Source organism: Ahaetulla prasina, chromosome 1 (assembly GCF_028640845.1).
Source record: "Ahaetulla prasina isolate Xishuangbanna chromosome 1, ASM2864084v1, whole genome shotgun sequence".
Taxonomy (NCBI): domain Eukaryota; kingdom Metazoa; phylum Chordata; class Lepidosauria; order Squamata; family Colubridae; genus Ahaetulla; species Ahaetulla prasina.
The window spans coordinates 315048367-315075276 of record NC_080539.1 but is presented as its reverse complement, the minus strand read 5'-3'; the positions used below and the strand labels follow the sequence as shown (position 1 = coordinate 315075276).

Sequence of the window (26910 nt, the reverse complement as noted above, 5' to 3'; positions counted from 1 at the left end):
GGTCTCGTGAGTAGGAAATCCGTAGTGAGTCACAGAGAACAATTAGAAATAAAGAAACCATTAGAGAGCATTTCACCAAGGCAGCCTTCATCGGCGCCATCTTGAAAGAGGTATAACATATCTATATTGGTGGGGGAGGTATATATCAGCTAGAAGCACAATATTATCTGTTCCAAAGACATACTTTATCTGCAGATGCCTGACAAAAACCATCCGAAATAGCAGAGCTTTCATCCATCCATCAGAGTAGTGCTATAGACATTTTGGAGATGATTAGTTAAAGACAGAGATGCAGAGTCTGGTTCTGTTCAACAAAAGAGATCTGGAAAAAATTTCATTGACTTGATTGAGAGAATATATTAACACTTGTAGAACTCAGCATTTTCAGTTTGTAGAAAGGTTATGTACATTTTAATAATTTTATGTTACATATTCACAATTACACATAGTTTCTTTATATGGTTTTATTTTCCAGCCAGCTTTCTAGCTGAATTCAAGACAACTTTTGTAAAAATTTAAATGTAGAATTTTTTTTAAAAAAATCAACAAATTAAAATTGCTAAAGCAAAAAATAAAAAAGTCAAGATCTTTCAACGGCTTTGATTTTTTTTAAGTATAAAATATTTTTAATGAGCAATCTCAGACATCTCTGGAAGAGGTATTCCACAGATGTTGATGACTTGACCAGCCTAGAAAAAGTGCTGTTTGTAAAATTTCACTGGGACTCTGAATTGAACCTTTTTAAAGATTAATCCATATTAGAATTCATAGCTTGTGACTCTTTAATATCTAAAATTGGAATTCCTGGTTCATCATTCTCTGGAATCTAAAACTAACTGGTAGCGCTCCAATATTGTTAGGTGATTGGCAGTTAGGAGTTTTAATTCAGACATAGCATGATCTATTTCTAATTAATTAATGTATCTTCTAATGAGGAGTTAAGCAAGAACAATTGCAAAATGTGTATTAATATACTGATTATGTATAATGTGATTTCACTAACAGTTTGCTAATTAATAATTTACTTATGTACTGCTTTTGTAAACAAAACATATCCAGAAACCTCAGAAAATTATTAATGTATATTAATATATTATTTTTGTATCTCTAAATAATCAGGTACGAACTATGGCCAGAGACTTATATGATGACCATTTTAAAGCGGTTGAAAGTATGCCTAGAGGTGTAGTTGTAACGCTCAGGAATATAGCAACTCAATTAGAGTCTTCATGGGAACTTCATACGAACAGACAGGCAAGTTTCATTAGTGAAATGAAATATTGACATAGTTGTTTTTCTGTTGACATTTACTTGATTCAAACATAATTCTCTTCTCAACCACTAACCATTTATTGCATGGATTGGACATCCTGGAAATATCCCCAAGATAATTTTAATTTGAGAGAGAAAATGTTATTCCTGTTTTAAGAAATCACAATTCAACCCGGATATACTGGACAATTAGTGATCCATTTCCAATGTCCACTTTTTAGGGGAAGGTTGCTAAGGAAGTAATTGAACTGTTATTGCAAAAATAAAAACATTTCAGCCTGGTTTAGCAAGAAGAGGGCATTAACCACAGTACCGAACTCTGGAAGGATTGGGTAAAAGTAGTTTCAATCATGTTATTCTTCTGAGCTGTCTAAAAGTGCTAGGAGTGGGAGAAACATATTATAATTGTTCTCCTTGAATTAAGGAGAAGATTGAGGTTCTTTGGGGGAAGATTGAGCCCTAGGTCATTAATTGGGGGTGTTGAAGACCTCAGTTATGCCCAATTGTATATCTTGGACCCTGGCTGAATAAACAATGCTAGTAAAATACTGTTCAGATCTAGATGGAAAAGAACTGAGTGACATTCAGCCCAGCAAGACAGGTTTCTACACCTGCTCTTTCTAGCAAAATTACAAAAGTTTGAACAGTATTTGTTTATTACATTTCTATATTGCCTGAGTCACAATTACACTGGGTTTCAAGTTTGGGAACTTTTGCTGACTCACAGTTCATACACGAGGAGCAAGCAGCAGCTGTGGCCAAAACAGCCTTAATAAAGCTTCATATTGTGTGCATGTTGTCACCTTTCCTGGAATGGCAGGCATTACTTATAGTCACTCATGATTTAGTCATCTCTCTATTGGACTGTTGTAACATGTTCTACATGGGCCTGCCATTAAGAACATTTATGAACTATATATAACTCATCCAACAATTTAAAGTGATGGGTACACCCAGAAATACTTGTTTATATTGTAAGAGGTGCTAGGATAACTACTTCACAAGCCTTCTTACTTGCTGTCCCAATTTTTATGGAATAACATTCATCTTCAGTGTACAGATGCCACCCTTTCTCTTGATTTTTAGAAAACTGTGCAAACTTTGTTCCATCAAGCCAGGAGGGTTGAATTGTTGCAAACTGTTGGATCAGAGTTTTTTTTCCAATTAATGCTGTTTATGTTTTATTCATAATTCCTGGTTCCATAGAATATCATGAAGGACTCTTGATTATATAATTGATTATATGATTTTAATGCCAATATATTGGAGATACAATGTAGCAAATTTTTCTGACCTCTTAATACTTAAACTAAGTTATATTTTGGTGACACAAAATATTCCACATATTACATATATGAAAATTGTTCTTGTAAAATTCTTATATGTGTAACTTGACTATCTGTGTAGAATAATATGTCATTAATGGGAGAATTATTAGTTCATTCTCTTTTAGTTTATTGAGGGAGAAAACACTTGGCGAGATTTAATGAAGACTGCCCTGGAAAATTTAATTGTCCTGCTAAAGGATGAAACTACAATTTCACCATATGAAATGTGCAGCAGTGGCTTGGTGCAGGCTCTCCTTACTGTTCTGAATAATGTAAGTTTATTGAGGGACTAGTATAGTATTGGATTAGGAAGAGAATAATCCAAATTTTCACTCAGCTATATAATATATTGTTGACCTCTGTCGTTTATTTTCCTACCAACTTGTTGGAAGAATGCAGAAATGATAATTACCAACACCTTTTTTAAAAAGTTGGAATATAAATCTATAAGAGCTGTGGTGGCACAGTGGTTAGAATTCAGGCTACTTCTGCTGACTGCCAGCTGCCTGCAGTTTGGCAGTTCGAATCTCACCAGGCTCAAGGCTGACTCAGCCTTCCATCCTTCTGAGCTGGGTAAAATGAGGACCCAGATTATTGGGGGCAATATGCCAACCCCTCAAACCGCTTAGAGAGGGCTGCAAAACAGTGTGAAGCCTAAGACTAATTCTAAGTGCTATTGCTATTAAATAAAAATACAACTTCACTTAGGAATAGAAGATTTGTTTAATTACTTTTTTAATTTGGGTCAGGTTTATCCATCAACCATTATATGTGGCCCACACAAATTTCTAAGTATCCTAGGCAGTACAAAAAGTATAACTCTGCTATAGAGAAGACAAGAAGCAGGAAGATACTTTCTCTTGCTTCTTTTCCTTGGTAAAATGTCCCAACGATTTCTAAAACATTCTGGATTAATCTATATGGAATGTTCAGTCCAAATACATACAGGTAATTCTCGACTTACAACCATTCAGTTAGTGATCATTTGAATTTTGGCAACTGGCATGTATTTATGATGATTGCAGTGTCCCAGGGTCATCTGATTGTCTTTTGCAACGTTCTGACAAGCAGAGTCAACGGGGAAGCAGATTCACTTAACAACCATGTTGCTACCTTAATAACTGCAGTGATTCACTTAACAACTGTGGCAAGAAAGGCCGTAAAATGGGAGGAAATCACTTAATAACTATCTCGTTTAGCAACAGAAATTTTAGGCTCAATTGTGGTCACATCAAGGATACAATTATAGAGTATATACTTTAAATTTTTAGTCTTTTTTGTTTAGCCCTGCAAAAGGCTTTTTGCTTTAGATAATATAATGGCAATTGGCTTAGATCTATGTGATCATTATAAAAACCGTGGAACTGTGTCAAATAAGTTAAATCTATTGTAGGACATATTTTTGGTATTTTCACAAAGATGGACATTTTGGGTCTGTTATTGGAGGTTTCTCTGAACTCATATCTTGGCCAGAAATGTCTTTCAATTCGATCAATAGATTTAAATTAGCATAAGAGATTGTTTAAGCTTGATATGGTTTTGGGACCCTTTCAGTGCTAAGGAATTGTGAGATAAAAAGTCTTTCAATATGATTACTCCCAAATTTGATGACATGACCCCAGGACGCTACAACCATCGTAAATATCAGTCAGTTGTCAAGCATCTGAATTTTGATCATGTGACTGTGGGGATGTTGCAGTGGTCATAAATGGTGTGAAAAATGGTTGTAAGTCATTTTTTAAGCACCGTTGTAACTTTGAATGGTCGCTAAATGAACGGTTGTAAGTCGAGGACTGTACGCTGTACTTTCAACTAATCAAAGAATGAAGCAATATATACCACAGGCAGAGATTTTGTGATATTTTACAATAATATTTTGTAGTGACTGGTTTTCAGTATTTTATAATATTACTAAATAGTAATTAGTGATAATTTTAATATATAAAGTAGATTGTTTACTTGTTTGGTTTTTTTATCATTTTCAGTTTATATTATTTTTTCTTTGAATTTAAATGAGTTCATTTAATTGTTTCCTTGAGTATATTTAGTATTTTCTCAAGATTTTGCAGTTTGAAAAAGCATTGTGCAAAGCATGTAAAATATTTATAAATGCCTGGGTTAATGTAATAATATAATGAGGCAAAAAAACCTTCTAGATTTTAATAGCATGATAACCAATTGGCTCTAACCAATACAGATATATGTTCTGTTTGATTAAGATTCATTCATGCTTAGTGTGTGGCCTGTTATTTTTTGCTAGCATTTAATAGTGTTTTCTTATCTTAGAATATGGATTACGATTTGAAACAAGACTGTAGTCAATTAGTGGAAAGAATAAATGTGTTCAAAACAGCTTTCAGTGAAAATGAAGATGATGAAAGGTAACGTAAAGTCATTGAACATATTACAAATGTATTATGACATGATAAACATTTTATAATGTTTCCAACAGTAAAAACAAATAGATATTGTATTATATCACCCCAAAAAAAATTAGTTAGCCAATAATTGATTTAATTTGCCCATTTCTTAGAGCAGTGCTTTTCTCCTTCCTAGTATACATGAATTATTGCTACAGCTTCACATATACCTGGCAGAGAACTGCCATTTTAAAAAATATTTTTTATTTCCCATGTTTAGTTATGTAAACAATATTTTCTAGTAAATGGAGTTTGATATTTTGGTTCATTGTACACTGTGTCTAATTTGAATTCACGTTTTAAATAATATATTCTCCAAACATTTTATAGTGCTTATTTTCTCTTTGATCATAGTCGTCCAGCAGTTGCATTAATTCGGAAATTGATAGCAGTACTGGAATCTATTGAACGGCTTCCATTACATTTGTATGATTCACCAGGATCATCATATAATCTCCAGGTAATTTTGCAATACTATGGAAATTTGCTGTGTTATGTTATAGAGGAAGTTACTGTTAACAGCTATATGATTTTTTTTAAAAATATACAGATTCAAAGACAACCATAAGTGCACCTATTTAACAATTAAAAATAAGGGTTTTGATTCTGAAGGAAAGAGTGGGGAGGTTCAATTCCTGCACAAGTGCATTCCATAACTTGGGAATTATATAGGGCTTCATTCTTAACTGCCGTCTTTAAGAAAAACTAATTTGGATGCTATGGTTGATAAAGTTCCAGATAATAAAAATTTGACCTTTTTTTTTTCTTAGAGTTGATGTTTTTCCATTTATATACCCTGGAGATGAGGCTAGGATCCTTGTCCTTATCCTTTTTTTATAAAACCAGATGAACAAGATTAGCCAGATCAGTAGACACATTGATGAATTCATACTTACAATCAACTGAGTTGCAAGAAAGTAGTGAAACTCTTATTGTTGAGTTCCCTTTTAAAAAAAAATCTCTCTAAATTACATGTTTTGGCTAATTTTCAGCTAATCACCAATATAGAGCATATAATAGAATCTCCTTGGCAGGTATGTTTGGAAAAGATATGTTAGATCAAACAACATTTGTTCTTATAGTTCTTTGGTTAGTATAGATCAGTGATGGTGAACCTTTTCGGCACCGAGTGCTCAAACTGGAACGTGCACGCTGGAGTCCCAGAAACCCAAAGACCAGTTGGCCAGCATGCGCACCAGCTGGATGGTCTTTGGGTTTCTGGCACTCCGGCACGTAAAGAGAAACTGGCCAGAAGTTTGGTGACGGCACGCGTGCCCAGAGAAAGGCCTCTGTGTGCTACCTCTGGCACGCGTGCCATAAGTTTGCCATCACGGGTGTAGAAGAACTGGTTTGAAGGACAGTGTTTCGCTGCATGTGATGTCCAATTTCTTGTTATCTGTCGAGTTATAACTTTGCAGCAAGGCTGATGTTCTTTCGTTCTAAAGCAGTGGTAGTCAACCTGGTCCCTACCGCCCACTAGTAGGCGTTCCAGCTTTCATGGTGGGTGATAGGGGTTTTGTCTGATACTGAAGCACTTTCCTTTTTTAAAATTTAATTGACTTAAAAAAAAAAATCATAGCATTATTTAAAAACATTTTCATTAGGTTTTCATAAAATTCCCCGTATCAATTTAAATTTCTGAAAATACACTATTTGTATTGCCTGCGCGTAAGTTTAGTTCACGTTAAGTGAAACTAAATGGCACTATAATGCGACCACAAACAAAAGAGCCTCGTCCCAGAATAGCTCGCGCAGCTCCCCCCACACCACCCAGCTGTAACAGACAAGCAGAGCTGGTAGCCAGCGCCCCCCCCCAAACCCAATCCACGATGCGCGAGAGGCATGCGCAGAAAACGATACATGGCGCATTACTGTGGAACCGGTGGGCAGTTAGAAAATTTTACTACTAACAGAGATACAAAAGTGGACGGTAGGTATAAAAAGATTAACTACCCCTGTTTTAAGGTATAAACAGACACATTGACATCGACCCAATCTACCAACCACTTATAACGAAAGAACATCATCAACCACAATCCCAAAGGTAGCATTTAAAGACCAACAAACAGCCACACTGCAAAAAATTATAACTTGACAGATCACAAGAAATCAGACCTTGATATTCTCTAATGGGGATGAAATATTTGTAACCAAATCGCCAACGTCAGAGCTCAAGCCAACAACAGATTTCTTCATTATTTCAGAAAAGGGCATTACATCCAAACTACCATTTTGATACAGAAGTCCAATGTGTACCGAAATTAGTTCTCAATTTCCCAATATAGGAATATTTGCTTTAATTTAAAATTATAAGTTTCAGAATTCCTTAAAGTTAAACTTTGTTACATTTTCTATAGATATTAACAAGACGGCTACGATTTCGCTTGGAACGTGCTTCTGGGGAAACAGCTTTGATAGACAGAACGGGTCGAATGTTGAAAATGGAGCCTTTGGCAACAGTAGAATCTTTAGAACAGTATCTTCTTAAAATGGTGAGCAAAACCCTTTTCGCTCATTTTGCAAATGTTAGGTATTCCGTGATCCTTTAGTAACCATCATATTTTTTTAGGTGGCAAAGCAGTGGTATGATTTTGATAGAGCTTCGTTTGTTTTTGTACGAAAACTGCGGGAAGGCCAGACATTTATTTTCAGACATCAGCATGATTTTGATGAAAATGGAATTATTTACTGGATTGGAACAAATGCCAAGTAAGACTTCAGGAATTTAATTAATTTAAACATATCTTAAATAGTTTTTATAAAAACAGTCGGGATCTATTTCACTGTTCATGTGATTTCAGTTTAATCTTCTAAAGTTAGGAATTGTAGAAGATTAAAGCAATTAAATATATTAATATTTATGTTAGCTGTTTGGATTTAATTCTTTCATCAGTAACTGTGATTAGTTTCTCAGTTTGAAATGTATAATATGGAAATATAAAACTTCATGTTTGCATGAATTATATAAAATATGACTTAATTTGTTCTGCTTTAAACTTAAATGTATTGTGATTCATGAATATTAATGTTTTTGTTGTAGAACAGCATATGAGTGGGTGAATCCAGCTGCCTATGGGCTAGTCGTAGTTACATCTTCAGAAGGAAGAAATCTGCCATACGGTCGTTTAGAAGACATCTTAAGCCATGAGAGTTCAGCTTTAAACTGTCATACTAATGATGATAAAAATGCATGGTTTGCAATAGATCTTGGTCTTTGGGTGATACCATCAGCTTACACCCTGCGCCATGCTCGTGGTTATGGACGATCAGCTCTCAGAAATTGGGTTTTTCAAGTTTCTAAGGACGGACAGAACTGGACTACTTTATACACTCACGTTGATGACTGTAGTCTAAATGAACCTGGGTATGTTTTTCTGTTACATATGCATCTGTGATAATAGTATATATTTAGGCCAATAATATTATGAAACATTCTGAACCGACTAAATATGCAAAGAATCATCTCTAGTACTAATGAGTTCAGGAGTGTTTCTTGCATTCTTGAACTTTTTTGTGATTTATGGAAGTATTGTTATGCCATTATTTTGCTTCTAGATCTTAGTGGGTATTTTAAAACAGGCTTTATAGCAGTGATGGCGAACCTATGGCATGCGTGCCAGAGGTTGCATGCAGAGCCCTCTCTCCAGGCATGCGACCCTTTGCTCATTGCTCTTCTGGGTTCTGGCACACTGGCCAGCTGGTCTTCATGTGCACAGGAGTGCCGGAAACTAGAAGATGATCTTCCTGTTTCCAGCCAAATTGTCTTCCAGTTTCCGGCACTCCTGCACATGTGAAAACCATCTGGCCGGTGCACTGGAACCCGGAAGAGCAATGGGTGACGGCTCACATGCCCAAAGATGTGGAGAGGGATCCCAGCGGTTGCTTCCTAGGGGAACAGAGCTGTCAACCAGGACGGGCAGGCCAGTGCTTCCATCCCTCCCCGCCTGAGCGGGCTTATTGCGCAACTCCAGCCCGTGGCACTGACGCACATCCACAGTCCAGAGCGCCTGGCCTGCTTGGGTGCACAGGACAGCGGGGTAGCGATTGCTGGCTGGGCAGTCGGCCATCCTGTCCGCAGCTCCTGCCTGTGCCAGGGGCGAGAGGGTGGCAGTGATTCTTGTGCTGCCATCTCTGGCCGGGATGCTGAAGCAGCAAGGAGGAGGAAGAGGCGCTGTTGGTAAAGCGAGCTGCCCCAGGAGGACCGGAGGAGATCGCAGCTGCTCATGTATGGAGATGCCACCTAAGGCCTGGCTCGCTGGCGGGGGAGCAGCTGCGGGAACTGGATGGTTGCTCCTGACCCTCACCCTGCGGCTGCTGCTGCTGCTCTTCTGGGGCGGCAGGGCTGCACAGGAGCTGAGTCCGTGCGGGAGGAACGTCTGTCCTGTGCCAGGTTAGAGGCACACAGGCCGGGAAGCAGTCACGCTCCCTTGGCAGAAGTGGTGGGAAGAGGGGGCTGTGCTGGCTTGTTCTCTATGGCAGGCTGAATGTGTGTGCTTCATCCCGGCCAGAGTTGGGGTGAAGCTCTCCCGCCTGCTGGCCCCCCAACCCGAGCCCCAGGAAAGGCAACGCCCCTTCCCTCCAAGGCTGGGAAGGGGTTCCAGCTTTCCAGTGCAACTTTCTCTCCCTGTATGGTGTTGTGGAACCGAGTTGTCGGTGGGGATCTCCCACCACGCCGATGGGGACCAGGGAGGCAGGCAGGGAGGCGTGAGGACCCCCAAAAGGCCAGGTGGAGCCAGCAATGGGTCCCTGCACAAGGGGCTCATCCCTCCCCCACTCCATTTCTGGTGCCACCTCTGGTGCCCCCCGCCACCCCTTCCCCTGTGGCCTGGGCGAATTTTGACATTTAAATTTTGACATTCTTCCGGTTTCTGGCATGCGTATGTGCGCCAGCCAGGTGGTCTTTGCACACGCATGCGTGCCAGAAAATGGAAGAGCAGGTTGTGCTGGGTGGCACTCGGTGCCAAAATGGTTCACCAACACTGCTTTGAGTCTTGAAAAGTTTTATTTTCTAAAAAAACATATATAAAAACATCTTCAATAAAAGTACAAACAGCGTGTCGGTTGGTTACTTACAAATCTTTTGTGCAATTTCACCATACTTATAATATGTAATTTATCTAATTTTACATTTTACCAGTTTAATATATATCCAATTATTTTGGTCAGTTTATCATTTATTTAACTATGAATATATCCTCCCTATCTTCATATAATATGCTCTAGATTTTTTATTGCTTACCTTATATCATTCATTCCTCATCTTAATTCACACTAGTAATGTTACATTGTATTTTGCATCTTTCAACAATTCTTATATTATACATATCTCTATCAAGTTTCATTAACATATTTTATTATCTAACCATTGATAAAATAAATCCCATATCTTGTAATATTGTTTAGCTTCCTGTTCTCTAATTTCAAATGTCAATTTACTCATTTCTGCATATTCCATTATTTTCATCATAATTTCGTCTTGTGGTGGTGGTGGTTTACTAACACTGCTTTATAGTATACACTGTGTTATATTGTGAAGTAGAGTGGAGCACTGATTCCTTATTTTTAAGATGCCTGGCTTTTTAAAATATTTAATGCTTTATACCCCAAAATGCTTAAATGTTTTTGCTCATTTAAGTCTATTTTTTTAAAAAAAAAATTCTAATTTTTGGTGCAATTTTCCCAAATGTAAAGTTCAACAGCAACCTGGCCACTAGATTCACCGAAGGATGAAAAACAAGGTTGGAGACATATAAGAATTAAACAGATGGGAAAGAATGCCAGTGGGCAGACACACTATCTCTCCCTGTCGGGATTTGAACTTTATGGCACTGTGAATGGTGTATGCGAAGATCAGTTAGGTAAGCAATGTAAAGTAACTGATTTTTCATTACTACTACTACTACTACTACTACTACTACTACAGTAATTTGGGCCCTAAATTGTGTTATTTTCCCAATATTTGTTGATGGCCATAAAGAGAATTTAATGTGACATAATCAGCTTGGGTTGCATTCATTGCATTTCAGCTACTTTGAGCCAGATTAGATTGTCTGATGATGTATAGATTGAGTCAAATAGGGTTTATAATCCAGATTTCATATCTGTTTAGGAAAAGCAGCTAAAGAAGCAGAGGCTAATCTGCGAAGGCAGAGAAGACTGGTTCGTTCTCAGGTTCTGAAATACATGGTTCCAGGTGCTCGTGTCATCAGAGGAATTGACTGGAAATGGAGAGATCAAGATGGCAGCCCCCAAGGGGAAGGCACTGTTACAGGTGAATTACATAATGGTAAGCAGATATTTAAATAACTTCCTCTTCTCAAATGACTATTAAAATAGTCCTTTATTCTTGCATATTTAATCTATGTGAGTGGGAAACTGTTTATTCAGAAATTATTGCGAAAACAGTAATTGGTACATTTGGCTGATGATCTGCTTATAAGTCATTTTGCTATTCCCTTTTGAGGTAAGCAAAAATGGAGTAAGAAAAGGAGTAAGAAATAGAAAGCCAAAAAATAATGACATGGGGTAAGGATAAGAAAAAACAACTTAACTAAAACTAATTTACTTCAACATTCCATCCATCCATTCCTTTCTATTCGTAAAAAAACAGCCTTGCTTTCACCGAGTTCATATACTGGTGCATACATTATCTTTTGTTCCTTCTCACTTTTATAAATCACATCAACTGCATCCAACTTTCTCACTCCTACCCTTTTTGTGATACGAATATCCTTTCCTCATATACAGTATTTGCTTTGCATCTATATTCTCATTCCTTCTCTCTGTGTAGCTACACTACTTCAGTATATTCCTTCTCACTAGTCACACACTTTTGCAATATTAATTCATACATCCATGAATCTTTATACTGTATCCCACATACTTCTCAAGAACCCTTTTCCTATTAAAATCAACTTATTTTTGCTTCTGTTATATCCAGCTCTTATTTCCACATAATAGTGGACGATAACATGTTTTATAGAGACATTTTACTTCTTTTGAGAAGTAAAAGACTGCTTCTTTTTAACCAATATTTGCAAATTTTAAAATATCCATTCATTTTTCCACTATTAATGAACATTCTACCAAGGTATACATACTCATCTACTTGTTTTAGTCTTTTTACCATTTATTTGAAACTTGCAAACCTTCATTCTATTTTCCTTGTCAGCCTTGGTGTTTGATAATATAATATGCAAATTTATATTCCTCATTATATCTCAGTGTCATCTATACAAGTATATGCAAGTTTATGACCTTAATCAATATACTTCTAATATTAGCACAAATATTTTTATACATTTATTCATAAACACATTAAACAGTCAAGGGGATATAACATATCTTTTCTTAGTACTGATCCATTTGCAAAGATTCCATTCATAATGCTTTACTTCCATCACTCTTTATCACCAGAAGCAAATTTCAGCATTCAATATCTCTGGAAAGCTTTCTCAAAACCAAAAAAACATACATTAACAATAGCACTTAGACTTATAAACTGCTTTACAACCCTCTCTAAGCAGGTTACAGAGTCAGCATACTGGCCCCAACAATCTGGGTCTTCATTTTACCGACTTAAGAAGGATGGAAGTCTGAGTCAACTTTAGGCCCCTCAGGACCAAACTTCAGGCTGTGGGCAGTTAGCCTGCAATTACAGTTCTCTACTCTGATGACAACTGTTTGGCTATGTTAAATAAAAAGGGCAGTTGCTGAAATTAACCTTATCTATGCTTTCTAAAATATAAATAATTTCACAGTGCTAGCCACAATTGTTTTGAAATAAGTTTGATTATCAGTACTTGAAACTTAACAGATTTATTTCCAAAGGAAAAGAGAACAAGAACAATTGAGACCTATACTAGGTGATATTCCTTTGAAAAATAATGAAATCTTCCATTCTCTTAAAAATAACAATAATAGGTGACTAAATAGGACAGACTCTTGACCTAACCAAAAGAAATGACAGCCATAGATATTTTCAAATCTAATCTACCTGGACGCAGGAAATTTTTTATGTATAGTTCTAGAAACATGTTTCAATAAAACTAGTTAATTAATAAAGAACACTTTGATGCACTAGACCAAAATTCTTGTCTTCATATGACGTGAATGTATCATGCTTTTCACATATAGTAATGAAATCATAAACATAACATATCTTATACTAATTGTATAGGTTGTGCAGTTTAACTATAACCATTGTACCCTTATTTTTGGTGTGCTTCATAGTGTATGAATGATCAATTATTCAAGAAAAACTAAAGCCCTCTCTTTCTCTCTATAATATAAAAACAGCTTGCTATGGTCTTCTGTCTTAGCATTTTGCAACTTGCCTTTTTTTTCTTTGGCTTTCATCAAGTTTACTATGCATTTTCATACCTTGTTTGCTTCACTGGGATCTACCATGTTTTCCCCAAAATAAGACCTTATCTTATTAATTTTTTTGCCACTAAAAAGGCACCAGGTCTTATTTTCGGGGGAGAATGTTGTCAACTGACTCACCTCATTTGTGCATGTCACCTCCAGCTTTCTTTTCGCTATCAGAGGCTTTCAGGAACTTCTTCGGCCAGCAAGGCTTTCCTGAAGGCCTCTGAAGCCAATAACAGTGCTCCGGATCAATCCAAAGCTCTGTTATCGGCTGCAGAGGCCTTCAGGAAAGCCTTGCCGGGGTCAAAGTGGGCAGGGTCTTAATTAGGGCTTATTTTGGGGGTAGGGTTTATATGGGGTGCATGTGTAAAAATCAAGCTGGGACTTACTTTCGGAGTAGGTTGTATTTTCGGGAAAACAGGGTAACTGCTTTTTTACCACTGTGTATAATGAAATTAAATTGGATAATGCTAAGGAGAATTTTTACTTCTAGATTTTTAACTATAAGTTTAGAATTTATGTATTTATGTATTTAAATTAATTAACTGCCCAATTCTGGTGGTCCCTGGGTGGTGTACAAAAACTAAAAAAACAAAAACATCAAGAAACATTAAATTAGCAGACAGCCCACATTAAAATACTCTGCTAACAAAACCTATAAAACAGTATAGGAGCCAGTAAATAGTGACAAACATCAAACTCAAGACTGGGACCAAAGCTAGGTTTCACGGCTGTCTGGAAGCCTAAAAGAGAGAGTGTGCCATCTTTATTGTTCCAGACTCTCTGCTTTTCTGTATATATGATTTTCACATTTTACAGAAAGTCACATTAAAACGAAATAAAGATATTTTTATCTTTAAACAAAGGTCAAAAAGGAAAAGATGACACCCAAACATTTCCAGTAGCTTAAGATTTTAAAATATAGAGGTATGAAGAATAAATGGCCATACCCTTTAAATATCCATATATTTCTTTCATGTAGGTCAATTTTTATTTTTAAGGGAATTTTTTTTTTAAGTTGACATCAAATTCTGTTTCCAGCATTTGAATGGGTTCTCAAATCTGTAGAATTACAGTGAACCAGATAGCATCTACAACAACCATGCTGTTTGAGTTTTACATTTTTATTTTACTTCAAATTCCCTGAAGTATTTTTATAGCTCAGAATAATGGCCCGATGGGAAGCTGATCCCATGTTGTGGAGCTACTGTCTGACACGCTCCTGTCTGCTTTCTGCTGGGTCTCACAAACTCCTGTCCCTTTCTAGGCTGGATTGATGTCACCTGGGATGCTGGTGGCTCTAACTCTTACCGTATGGGCGCAGAAGGAAAATTTGACCTCAAGCTTGCCCCAGGGTACGACCCTGATTCAGCGGCATCACCCAAACCTGTTTCATCCACTGTTTCAGGCACAACGCAGTCATGGAGCAGCTTGGTGAAAAACAACTGTCCAGACAAGATGACTGCTGCTGCAGGCTCCTCAAGTAGAAAAGGAAGTAGCAGTTCTGTGTGTAGCGTGGCCAGTAGCAGCGACATCAGCTTGGGTTCGACCAAAATGGAACGGAGATCTGAAAATGTAATGGAACAAAATATAGTTTCGGGCACTGACGTCCATGAGCCAATAGTTGTCCTTTCTACTGCTGATGGTGTGCCCCAAACTGAAGTAGGTTCAGCATCCAGTGCAAGTACCAGCACCTTAACAGCAGATGTGGGCAATGAAAATGTTGAAAGAAAGCTAGGACCTGACAACTCAATCCGTGCGACTGGGGAATCCAATGCCATATCCATGGGAATTGTTAGTGTGAGTTCTCCAGACGTTAGTTCAGTATCTGAGCTAACAAATAAAGAAGCTGCTTCCCAAAGACCCCTTAGTTCTTCAGCAAGTAACAGACTGTCAGTGAGTTCACTGCTGGCTGCTGGAGCTCCAATGAGTTCCAGTGCAAGTGTGCCTAATTTATCTTCGCGGGAAACCTCTAGTTTGGAGTCCTTTGTCCGGAGAGTGGCAAATATAGCTCGCACCAATGCTACTAACAACATGAATTTAAGTCGAAGTAGCAGTGATAACAGCACTAATACTTTGGGAAGAAATGTCATGAGCACTGCAAGTAAGTAAAAAGTGTTTTGATAAACTGATGTAATTTCTGTAGAAAAGAAAGAGTGTTCTTTTGAAATAACTTTGGGAAGGGCAATTAAATACTTAATATTAGCCATTTTGCCTCATATTGTTATATGTTATTGGATTTAGCGTGGCTAATAACAGTCACACTCTAGAATGTTCCTTGCCCTTTTTAAAAGGGTTTGGTTTCGAGTAGAATAACTGTTTTTCATATTTTGTTCATTAAAACGGCAAACACAATCTACCCATTGCCATGCTATTTTCCTCTGATTTATCTAATTGTATTAACTGTACCTTTAATTCTAGCCAATTGCTGAAGTCCCAAGGAATGCATCCATGTATTAACTGACATACGCTCAGAACATGACATTTTTATTTTACCTAATTTAGAAATATGTAATATTTATATTGTGACTGCCTGCATTCATTTTTATTATGTAGCATTCTTATTGAATAGTGGATTTTGATTATTTTCAGTAGGGAAAATAAATGATTGATTTTTTTTTATAACACAACCACCAGAAGATATTTAGTGCCACTTTGAAAACAAGTATATTTTTTTGCAGTTTCTTACTAAAGAACTGGTTTTTAAAAATCAGGGATAAATCCTATTTTGGGAAATTGAAGACCTACTGAGTGTGTTATACTTGAACGAATACAATGTCATGTAATTATTTAGTTTTTGTGTCAGACGTTGCTTTTACTTTAGCAGAGCCATTTAAAAAATAGCATGACCACTGTTACATGCAATGAAGAAATAGTGAAGTTGTTTTATATAGAAAAGAACTTGAAATCATTAGAATCTGAAATGTAGCTTAAAAACCATGAACCATTTGAGGGGCTACTATGCAGTTTTCATTTTGTTTTGGAATGTTATTGCTTGTACTTGGGAAACTTAGAATAAATCGGGGTTTATAATGATTGAGGACATTTTTATGGAATCTTATGTAAATCAATATATGTTGTATTACACGTTGCAACTTTAAATATTTAATATTAAGTGATGAAATCAGTTAAATAGCCTAGTAGCCTCTCTGATGTATTTTGCACATTTTATTGAATCTAATTTTTCCATCCTAGAGCATCATTAAAATATAATGATTGATAGCAGGTAGTGAAAGTTGGTTACGAATCTTCAGTGTTCATGCCAGACTGTAGTTTGTTATGATGCACTGCTGAACAAACCATGGTGTACAAATGGACAGCAAATCTTGAACGGAAGTGGGGAAGATCTAAATATTTTCAAGAAGAACTCCTGCACATCCTGAATATACAAATAAAAGCATGCTCGTTTTAAGTCAGTAGAATTGTTGCCTGTAAGATAATAATTTACTTTGGTTTAGATGGGTGACCAAATAAATTTGATAAAATAAATAACTAAAATAACCCTTTATGGTGGTTGTTCAGTGTACACAAATCAGAAAAAAAGAAATAAGACTCTTGCAGAATTTTCTAAATATGTTTCTGCTTACAAAGTGAAATGGAGGTAGTAACTCCTACTTCAACCTTTCTTTTGATTCTCTGGTCCTGTCCTACTAAGAACCGCTGATTGGATGCAGTGGTGCTATGAATTTGTAAAGTAACAAACATTTTTGAACTCTCAGTTTCCTTGAACAGGGAAGTAGCCCACATACATCAACTCTTTATAATCACAAACTTTTTATAATATGGATTACGCATCATATAATTATTAAAACTAGATATGTGGGCTACTTCATAAGAATCACAGTTGCTTCTATACTTATTTTGATGTTTTGTTTTATTTAACAGTCTATTTTTCCTTGGCCTGCAGTTCTGCGTTATTACCATAAGCTTAGTGACTTCTGTTTTTTTCTTTTTTAATATTGGTTTATTTTTAATACACAACACTCATTAATGCAAATTGTACTACTTTGGATTATTTATTTTATCTTACCATATCTTTATAGCTTCTCCTCTAATGGGTGCCCAAAGTTTTCCTAATCTGACTACAACTGGTACCACCTCAACAGTGACCATGTCTACATCCAGTGTTACTAGCAGCAACAATGTAGCCACAGCAACTACAGTTTTATCTGTTGGTCAGTCACTTAGTAACACTCTAACTACTAGCCTAACATCAACATCTAGTGAGAGCGATACAGGTCAGGAAGCAGAATATTCTTTATATGGTAAGTTTTATTTTTAAATGAACATAAGCAGATTTCCCATTCATGGTTTATTTTTGTCACAGGTTTTGTGCTTAGTAATTTCATTTACTAAAGCATATCAAATGATTGTTTGCCCCTTTATTAGCTACATAAAGGCCTCTTCACAAAGGATCTCAACTACTGTCAATGTTTCCATATACTTCAGCTCTACACACTCCTCTTACATGATTGTCACTTAAGGTACTTCTTTATTGATATTCCAGTAGCGGTGTTTTGAAATACAGGACATGAAATTTGAATGCCGTAGTAAATGAAATCATCATCTGTATACATGTATTGGACGGATTAATGGGTAGTCTTCCTTATGCTTTGCTACAGTCATTCATTTGAAAAATAGGTTTGCAACAACTACCATGGCATACTTAGATATAGATAGAAATTTGCTTCGAAAAATGACTACTTTTCATTCTTTTTCTTCATAGTTGTTCTCTTTGCTCCTCTGTAAGTTGGTGAATAGTATGGGATATTTCATGAAAGAGAACTTTGGGATGTGAATAGATTCAGGGGCATTGTCAAAAATGTTGAAAAGCATTTGCAGTTAGTAATTAGCATTTCCATAGTGTTTTTAATATTTAATGTTTGTTCAAATTTGAAACCTCAATTCCAAATCATTGTTGGCAGTTGGTTTGTACATTGCGTTTGGAAGCAGCACCAGTGCTAGTTTGTTCTTTTAGATATCTGCAGCAAATTATAATTATAAAAGATACAGAGCAGAGAAATATGATTTGATTTATATGGCCAAATAGAGGCTTATTAATGATTTCAGCATAAAATTTTAAGCATACATTTTAAAAATATACTAACACATTTTCATCTGTTTAACATCCTTACAGTCCTGTTGCTTCAGAACTAATTGAAATTAATTCCAACTTCAATCTTCAATACAATAAATTGATTCATATCTAATGCTGAGCTAGGAATTTTAATTATGATTCCTTGAACCAAATATAGTGGTCTGCCTTATACAAAAGTGTAATAATTAATGAATTGGTTTATATGTCACATTGAAGCAGGAGCAAACAACCTTGCTATGGCTTGGCATAAGATGTGAACTGATTCTTGTAGAAACCCACAAAATAACACTGACAAACAACTGAAGTGTTAACATTACATATTTGGCAGTACAAAACTCTTAAGTATTTAGAATATTCTTGCCAAAGAAAACAGCAGGAAGTCAACATGAATCTTGCTCCTTATAATACTGAACAGCTAGCTAATTTGCAGAAGCCTTTAACGGGTTTTTTTGGTCATTTTTTTTTTAAACTACACAGAAAATCCTATGCAGTTCTTATTGAAATGTCTGTTGTTATTCTGATACTACACCCAACACTTCGATCAAAGCATTGATTATCTCTTCCCATTTTTTAGGTTGCAATAGTAGTTTCCTTAATGTTCAGGAAAGGTTCCAAACAAGGAGACCTGAAGCCCAACTATATTTCTGTTGTTATAATACTTCCTTCCTTTACATGTTTCCAGATGCTGCCTATGTAGCTGAGCTTGCTGTAATATAGTCTTAATTACCTAAAAAGGATTAACTAAAACAACAGCCAAAAAAAAATCACATTCCCCAATTATTATTTCAGACATTGCCAACAATATCAACATTAAAATATAGCATGCACTGCCGAGGTGGGTTTCAGCAGGTTCTGACTAGTTCTAGAGAACCGGTAGCAGAAATTTTGAATAGTTCGGAGAACCAGTGGTAAAAATTCTGACTGGCCCCACCCCCATCTCTTCTCTGCCTCCCAAGTCCCAGCTGATCAGGAGGAAATGGGGATTTTACAGTATCCTTCCCCTGTCACACCAGCAGAACCAGTAGTAAAAAAAATTTTAAAACCCACCCACTGATGCACTGGCTAAACCAGCTCTAGGTTGACTCAGCCTTCCATTCTTCCAAGATCAGCAAATAGTCGGTGGCAATATGCTGTCATTGTAAACAGCTCACAACAGTACTGCAAAATACTGGTCTGGTATATAACTCTTAACGTGCTACTGTATTGCTACTGTCCAAGGTACACTTTAAACATGATAAAATGCAATTCATAGTCCTCTTGCATAGTAAAGAATATTTAAGACTTTCTGCTAAAACGGCAACACGAAAAGCCGAATGTTGAAATAGTTCCTCTGAGCCTTGCAATAGCTCTGCCAAGTTGTTATTTTCATGTCAGAGAAAAGAATTAAGGACTATTTCAGAACATTCAAAACACTGATTATTGAAAACAATTGTATTTTACTCAAATACATGAAGCAAACTCTGGGAATATTTGTGCTTTGATTTAGGTCTGTGGACATCTTCGTTGTTCCCTACAGGGAATTCTGATTTATTTATATATTTACTTTTTAAAAAATATTATTGTGGTGTCCAAACTATTTCAGCATGAAATACTGATCTACAACCACCTATTATAATAATAGAGTAATGGGGGATTTATACCCATTGTTAATCAAGTGCTAAACCCAGGACACTGTTCTGAAATGCTGTCTCTCTCCAAAGAAAGCAGTTAACATCAGTATTATTATCCAATAATACAGCAGTCCTGGAAATGGCACTGGATAAACTAAGTGAGGGTCTGAGAGGGAACTAATATTCTAGGATGAGAATGTATAGTCCATTGTTGTTAGGTAATCAGATTAGGAAAACAAATGGTGATATTTTGAACGGAGAACAGTGACATTTTTCATCATGTCTTCTGACAGCTAGTTGGTGCTCAAGGATGTGCTCTGCTAGTCTTCCAATTGTTTGTCCTATGTAGTGGCCGTTTCAGTCCTTCCACTGTATGTTCTACATGACTCTTGTTTTTTCTTCTGGGGCTGCTAGGATGTTTTGGAAGGCTTTAGTTAGATGTCATGTGGATATAATAATCTGTTGCCAGTTTCTGAAATGTTTTTGATGTATGGCAGTGTTACCCTGTTTACAGCTTGTACTGGTTGTGCTATATTGGGTTGACTGGGTGAAGGCACTTTTTGATGAAGTTCTGTGGATATCTATTTTGTTGGAAGATGTTACATAGATGAATTGTTTCCTTTTTCTGATGTTCAGGGCAGCTGCACTGTGTTTGTACTCATCTAAATATAGGTAATCCTTGACTTACAGCCACAGTTGAATTTGCTGAGTCCTCTATTGCTTAGCAAAATAGTTATTATATTGCAGCAATTGTATGGGAAATGAAATTAGGCATAGAAAGTTAATCCATTGCTGTTTTATATAGGCAATAATTTTAAGTAGAGTATCTTGTTCAAATTGCTATTGTAAGGTAGCAATCATTTGTTAGAATTGTAGCTCTAAAAATAATCACAAAGATGATTCTTCAGGGTTTTATCACACTTCCTGAAGGCAAAAAGTGGAAATGTGTCTTTTGTGAATCATTATTTTATTGCTATTGTGAAGTTTTCAAAAGTGTATGGAGGAAATAGTTGGTATAAAATCTCATTCTTATCATACAGGAAAAAACCAGCATATTTCTATTTCTTCATTTAACATTAAGATTAAAAATTAGATTGGTTTGGGTTTTTTATTAATTACAAATAGTTTTCCATTCTTTTTCAGGTTATTTTCTGAAATCCTTTTTCCTTTTTCAGCTTAATGTTGCCCTAATTTGTCATAATTTCTTAAAATAGGTTTCAGTCCTGTTTTCTTGAACATCATGCTAAGTGAACTTCTTTTTCCTGTTCCTGCTTTGAATTTATCAGATCAGTTCATCTATCACCTATGCTATCTTTCTTTTTAGAGACTACCTTATGATTGTCTATGTTTTTCTGTGTAGATTTCCTTGATAGTTGTCGGGCTAGCACTCTGTTGGCTGAATTAGATGATGATGAAGATCTACCAGAGCCAGATGAGGAGGATGATGAAAATGAAGATGACAATCAGGAAGATCAGGAATATGAAGAAGTAATGGTACAGTGTATATGCTTTAACAGTTCTATTCTCTCTCCATTCCAGGTCTTGAATTTAAGAGAGATTTATAATTGTAGCAAAATTTGAGCAGCTTATACAAACCTAATACTGTACATGTTTGCTTTTTTTTTCAGTGTGTTGATGAATCGCAAAGTACAAGTGATTTATTTGTTGAATTGGAGCTTAAATCTAACTGATAAAAGTTTTTCCCATTTCCCCCATAGTTTTTGTGTTTACGTATGCTTTAAATCAAACGGATATTTTCAATTATTCCTACATATTTTCAGTTATTTCCATACCATAATGTTTTGAACAGGAAGAAGAAGAGTATGAAACAAAAGGAGGACGTAGAAGAACATGGGATGATGACTATGTGTTAAAACGCCAATTTTCTGCTCTAGTACCTACCTTTGATCCAAGACCTGGCCGTACTAATGTGCAGCAAACAACTGATTTAGAAATTCCTCCCCCAGGTACACGAGAGCAGTTTTAAAAATGTGGGAAACTCACATTGTGTGAAAAGAGTATCAGAGAAGAAAAACATCTGATTTGCGGGAGGAGGAAGGGGGGTTGTTGAACCATAACAATGGAATTGTTGGATTTAGGTTTAGTGGAATGTTTGAACCAACTTCTATGGTTTATGTCACAACATTATTAGACATGGTATTACTAGGTTAGTTCAGATATTAGAAAACACATTAAGCTGATAAATATAGATATAAATATAAAATATTATATATAAAATCTTTGTCCCTGAAGCCAATGATTGGATAGGGAGAGAAGAAGCAGTGTTACACCAACAAATCTCGCATGCTACCTTCATGTTGGGATAAAACTGTAGGCGTACACATCTTTCTCAGTGGAAGGAATTGAAAACCAGGGATATTGAGTAGAAGCTAATTGTGGGACTTAAAGAAATAGAATTTGAAGGCATTTTTAGGTTCTTCTTTTTCATCCATTTTAAAAAGTAATTATTTAAGACAGTTTATATACTGTTTATCCCATCTTGTATTTCTTAGCTTTGTTGAATTAATTGTCCAAGCAAAGTTATCTCATCAAGAAAAAACAGGCTGCCATGTTTCTGAATAATTTATGCTGGTTTATATGCTGGTAATAAAGATTTGATTTTGATTTGATATGATTTTTGAGCAGCAGACAATTTTGTGCAAATGTTAATTTTAGTTTTGAAAAATATCCCCCAAAGAGTAATTTCCTTGAACAGTTAGGAAATTAAAATACACTACAGAAGTAACTCTGGTTTAAAAAAGTAGCAGAACTGCATAAGCGGCTCTTTATTTATTTATTTATTTATTATTGTTCCTCCTGTTTTTTGATAATTTATTTGAAAATGGTATAAATCTTGAAACTTTCAAGATTTTTAAAACACTGGGGACCTGAGAAGTAGATAATTTTTAAAAAAAGTTTAAGCTTATTTATATTTGATACACTATAGTTGACAGTAAAATTATGCAAGATGCAATATAACAAAAATATGTGATAGACTGTAAAGCAATGCAGAAGGACACTAAGTAAATATTTTGTACTGCTGCTCCCTAGATCCCACAAAAACTCTGTATCCAAGGGAGACGGAACTAGAAGGAAATACTGTACTTTTAAAATAATCTTGTGATACTCCTTGAGCATTTTTCTTCACTAAGTTGGATATTTTTTTACAGGCACTATGTTTCTATATCTACACGCTATACAAATTTCTAATGGCATTTTAAGAAGATTGTAGTGTGTAACTATAATGGCCCCGTTGTGCCTTTACCAATCTTTACCAATCTTTAGAACTTACTCATGTTTACTGTCATCTCTCTCCCAGTGTTTGCTTTCTGAAAGGCCTCTACAATTGTAAGGCTGTGGGTTCATTCCTTAAATTCAGCCTTAACAGCCCCATTGCCTTTATTACTTGCACATTTAACTTCATTGTACATAAAGATGTACAATTCAAATAAATTTGAATTGAATCAATTCAAATTTATTTGAGTTTGCAGGTGCCTCAGAAAATAGTAAATTATTACTAATTTTTCATCTATTCATTGGTTGCAGGAACACCTCATTCGGAACTCCTAGAAGAAGTTGAATGTATGCCATCACCACGTTTAGCACTTATCTTGAAAGTTACAGGACTTGGTACAACTCGTGAAGTTGAATTACCCTTAACAAATTTCCGGTCAACTATATTTTACTATGTACAAAAATTGCTGCAGCTTTCCTGCAACGGCAATGTGAAATCAGATAAACTTAGGCGAATATGGGAACCAACATATACGTAAGAATTCAAGAATATGTTCATAATTGTAAAATAATCTAAAATTGTAAATTTAGATCTGCTTCTCTGATAGTAAACTACAGCAAACACATATATTTCTGAATAAACATAAGTAGGAATATTCTATTAAACATTTGTTAATACATGTCAGAAACAATGTCTTGAAATACTTCAATATTGACAATACTGTGTCAGTCTTTGGGGCCATTATTTCTTTACTGTTTTCATAGATTTTATCTTTACTGTGATAAATAGATGTGGATTGAAAAATTACGTAAAATATTTTCACTGCATGAAAACTAACCCAACATTTTTAATTGTTTTTATTTTTTTATAATTTAAAGATAAGTTTCAAGAGCAATTCATTTGTGGAATGAAGAATTATATTGGTTGCTCTGACATTCTGTTCTGGATAAAATTTTCAGAAATAGAAATGTTTCAAAACAATTCAAATTTGGACCATTTCATATTTGAGTACAGTTGTTTTGAGTACAGAACTCTTCATTTTGAATGTGAAAGAGCTCTTTTGAGCATGTGATGCTCTTTCTTGATTTTTGGGGTAGTATCTTAAAATCAAAACAACCTGCTTTGCTTTTGAAACAGCTGCTATGCAAACAGGTGCTTCAAATTTTTGGTTAAATTTGAGATAGCCTGAATTTGAAACATTTTGCAAACTCGTCATCTGAAGATTATTTAACATTATATTATTATGAAAAAGAAGAGGAAAGAAATGCACTTTTCTCTTTACTTTTTCTACAGTGTATATAAATTTATATGCATGTATGATGCTCTCCTCCACTTTTTTTCTAAACTAAAAGTTTCCAAACATAACTTCATAAAAATTGCTTTATTTCTTTGATCATTCTAATAGTCCTTTTCTATCAAATTTAATGATGCTTCGGAATCCATGATTACGTACAGTGACAAGCAGTTCAGAACTATTCACATATTTTTAATTATATCATCCATTGTTTCTAGCCATACTGTCCAGGGTTTATCTGGAAGTCCAAAATATCTGGAGAGCTTCAGTCCTGTTGCACAATTTATAATTTAGAAATAAGTTCTTTGGCAAGGAAAAGCTATCAAAACTATATAAATAACTCTGATCTTTTTTATGTTTAGCATTATATACAAAGAAATGAAGGATTCTGATAAAGAAAAAGACAGTGGGAAAATGGTGAGAACAATCTTAACCTTTAGATGTTTGCAGTTTTTGCACCTAAACAGCTTGAAAGCTATGCTAAATTAATTTTATTACATAAATTGTGAGATTATTTCATAAATGCATGTTCCTAGTGAAGCATAAATTTAAATCTTTCAAACTTACAATCAGGAAAGACCAACATTAGGTGATTCCTGTTGTAGGGTTGCTGGTCAATAGAGCATGTGGAGCAGTACCTTGGCACCGATGACTTACCAAAGAATGATTTGATAACCTACCTGCAGAAGAATGCGGATTCAGCCTTTCTGCGTCACTGGAAATTAACTGGCACTAATAAAAGCATTAGGAAAAACAGAAATTGTTCCCAACTCATAGCTGCTTACAAGGTATATATATCTGCATCTAAAAATATTAATTTGGAAATGTATGGTTTTGGTCTTGTGAGATAGATTTGATATAAAGACTAACATTGTTTTTTGATTAAGTGTCATTATGTGCTGTTGTCATAGTTAGCTTTTACAAGCTGATATCCTTAACATAATGCCTAACAATAGTCTAAGCTCCAGCTTGAATTACACATTTTTTTTCTTTTTAAAATTTTTATTTATTTTTATTTATCAAATTTAGAAATTGCCCATCTTCCTTACAGAGGAACTATGGGTGGAGTTCAAATAAAATAAGAACCAGGTCTTTAGACATTTCTGAAAGGCTAGGCGATTGGGAGCCTGCCTTATCTCTGGGAGAGAGAATGTTTCCCCCCAAAAAGGGGAAGGGGGCAACGGCAGAGAAAACTCCCTTCCTGGATCCTAGCATTTGAAATTCTATAACTGATAGGGTCCACAAACACCTTCCCCGCTTGGTTAAGTGGGATGGGCTGTTGTAACGGGTCAAGTTCTATTATAAACTCAATTTGTATTTATTTTTATTCTGGTAATTCATGCAGGATTTTTGTGAGCATGGATCAAAATCTAATTTGAATCAGGGAGCTATTTCTACACTTCAAAATTCAGACATTCTTAGTTCAATTAAAGAACAGCCTCAAGCCAAAGCTGGTAATGGACAGAATTCCTGTGGAGTAGAGGATGTTCTGCAGTTGCTCCGTATTCTCTACATTGTTGCAAGTGACCCTTTTTCTCCTCGAACTTTACAAGAAGGTTAGTTGGAAATGGCTGCTAAAGATTTTCCCTCTATAAATTCTCTATTGAGAAAACAAGAAATAAAAAATTCTGTTATTATTTCAGAAGGAGATGAACAGCTCCAGTTTAATTTTCCACCAGATGAATTCACAAGCAAAAAAATTACCACAAAAATTCTTCAGCAGATTGAGGTGATGTATTATTGAAAAATTATTTTAAGATTTTCAGTTGTATACTCTTTTAGATGGTTCAGAAATTTAAAATATGATTTTGTTGAAAAATTAATTCTATGAATATGCCCTTTATATATGATCTATTCATTTCACAAATCAAAATGTAAAGAGAGGCTATCTATCTGGGGCCAAGGAGATATCCAACATCAAATAAAACTAATGTAGCCAGTTACACAATTCAGTCAACATACTCTCACACTTGAGTGGTAAGCTTATTTGGATGGAAATTACTGAGATATCTGTTATAAAAGTTCAGAAGATTAAATTTGCATTTAAATAGTAAACGTTCTTTTTTTTTTGACATCATTAAATTAGGTGGTTTATTAAAGTGGAAGAATCTATCTGAGACAGTAGCGAGTAAGCTTTATTACACCGAGATTTGGTAGTAGGGGATCTTCTAGTTCACAGGTGTCAAACTTTCCGTGTCATGTGACGTTTCGTGACTTTTTTTGCCTTCGCGGAGCAGGTGGCCGTGGCTGTTCTAGTTGGACACCCCTGTTCTAGTTCAAGGC

At 35.6% G+C, this 26910-nt stretch overlaps 1 protein-coding gene across 9 annotated transcripts in view; it reads left to right on the top strand.

The window, feature by feature from the left end:
* The window catches only part of HECTD1 (HECT domain E3 ubiquitin protein ligase 1), a 72137-nt gene that overhangs the window by 32021 nt on the left and 13206 nt on the right, over positions 1–26910 (top strand). For 2 of the 9 annotated variants that reach the window (XM_058162190.1, XM_058162192.1), the window contains 18 exons: positions 1120–1254; positions 2726–2872; positions 4887–4981; positions 5375–5480; positions 7378–7512; positions 7590–7729; positions 8061–8384; positions 10712–10878; positions 11130–11306; positions 14658–15494; positions 17434–17655; positions 21459–21592; positions 21909–22065; positions 23645–23867; positions 24990–25044; positions 25233–25415; positions 25973–26183; positions 26271–26356. In XM_058162190.1, the coding sequence (XP_058018173.1) occupies positions 1120–1254; positions 2726–2872; positions 4887–4981; positions 5375–5480; positions 7378–7512; positions 7590–7729; positions 8061–8384; positions 10712–10878; positions 11130–11306; positions 14658–15494; positions 17434–17655; positions 21459–21592; positions 21909–22065; positions 23645–23867; positions 24990–25044; positions 25233–25415; positions 25973–26183; positions 26271–26356 (3534 nt within the window). The remainder of the gene's footprint in view (positions 1–1119; positions 1255–2725; positions 2873–4886; positions 4982–5374; positions 5481–7377; positions 7513–7589; positions 7730–8060; positions 8385–10711; positions 10879–11129; positions 11307–14657; positions 15495–17433; positions 17656–21458; positions 21593–21908; positions 22066–23644; positions 23868–24989; positions 25045–25232; positions 25416–25972; positions 26184–26270; positions 26357–26910) is intronic. The other 7 variants (XM_058162196.1, XM_058162193.1, XM_058162194.1 and 4 more) reach the window with 6 other exon arrangements.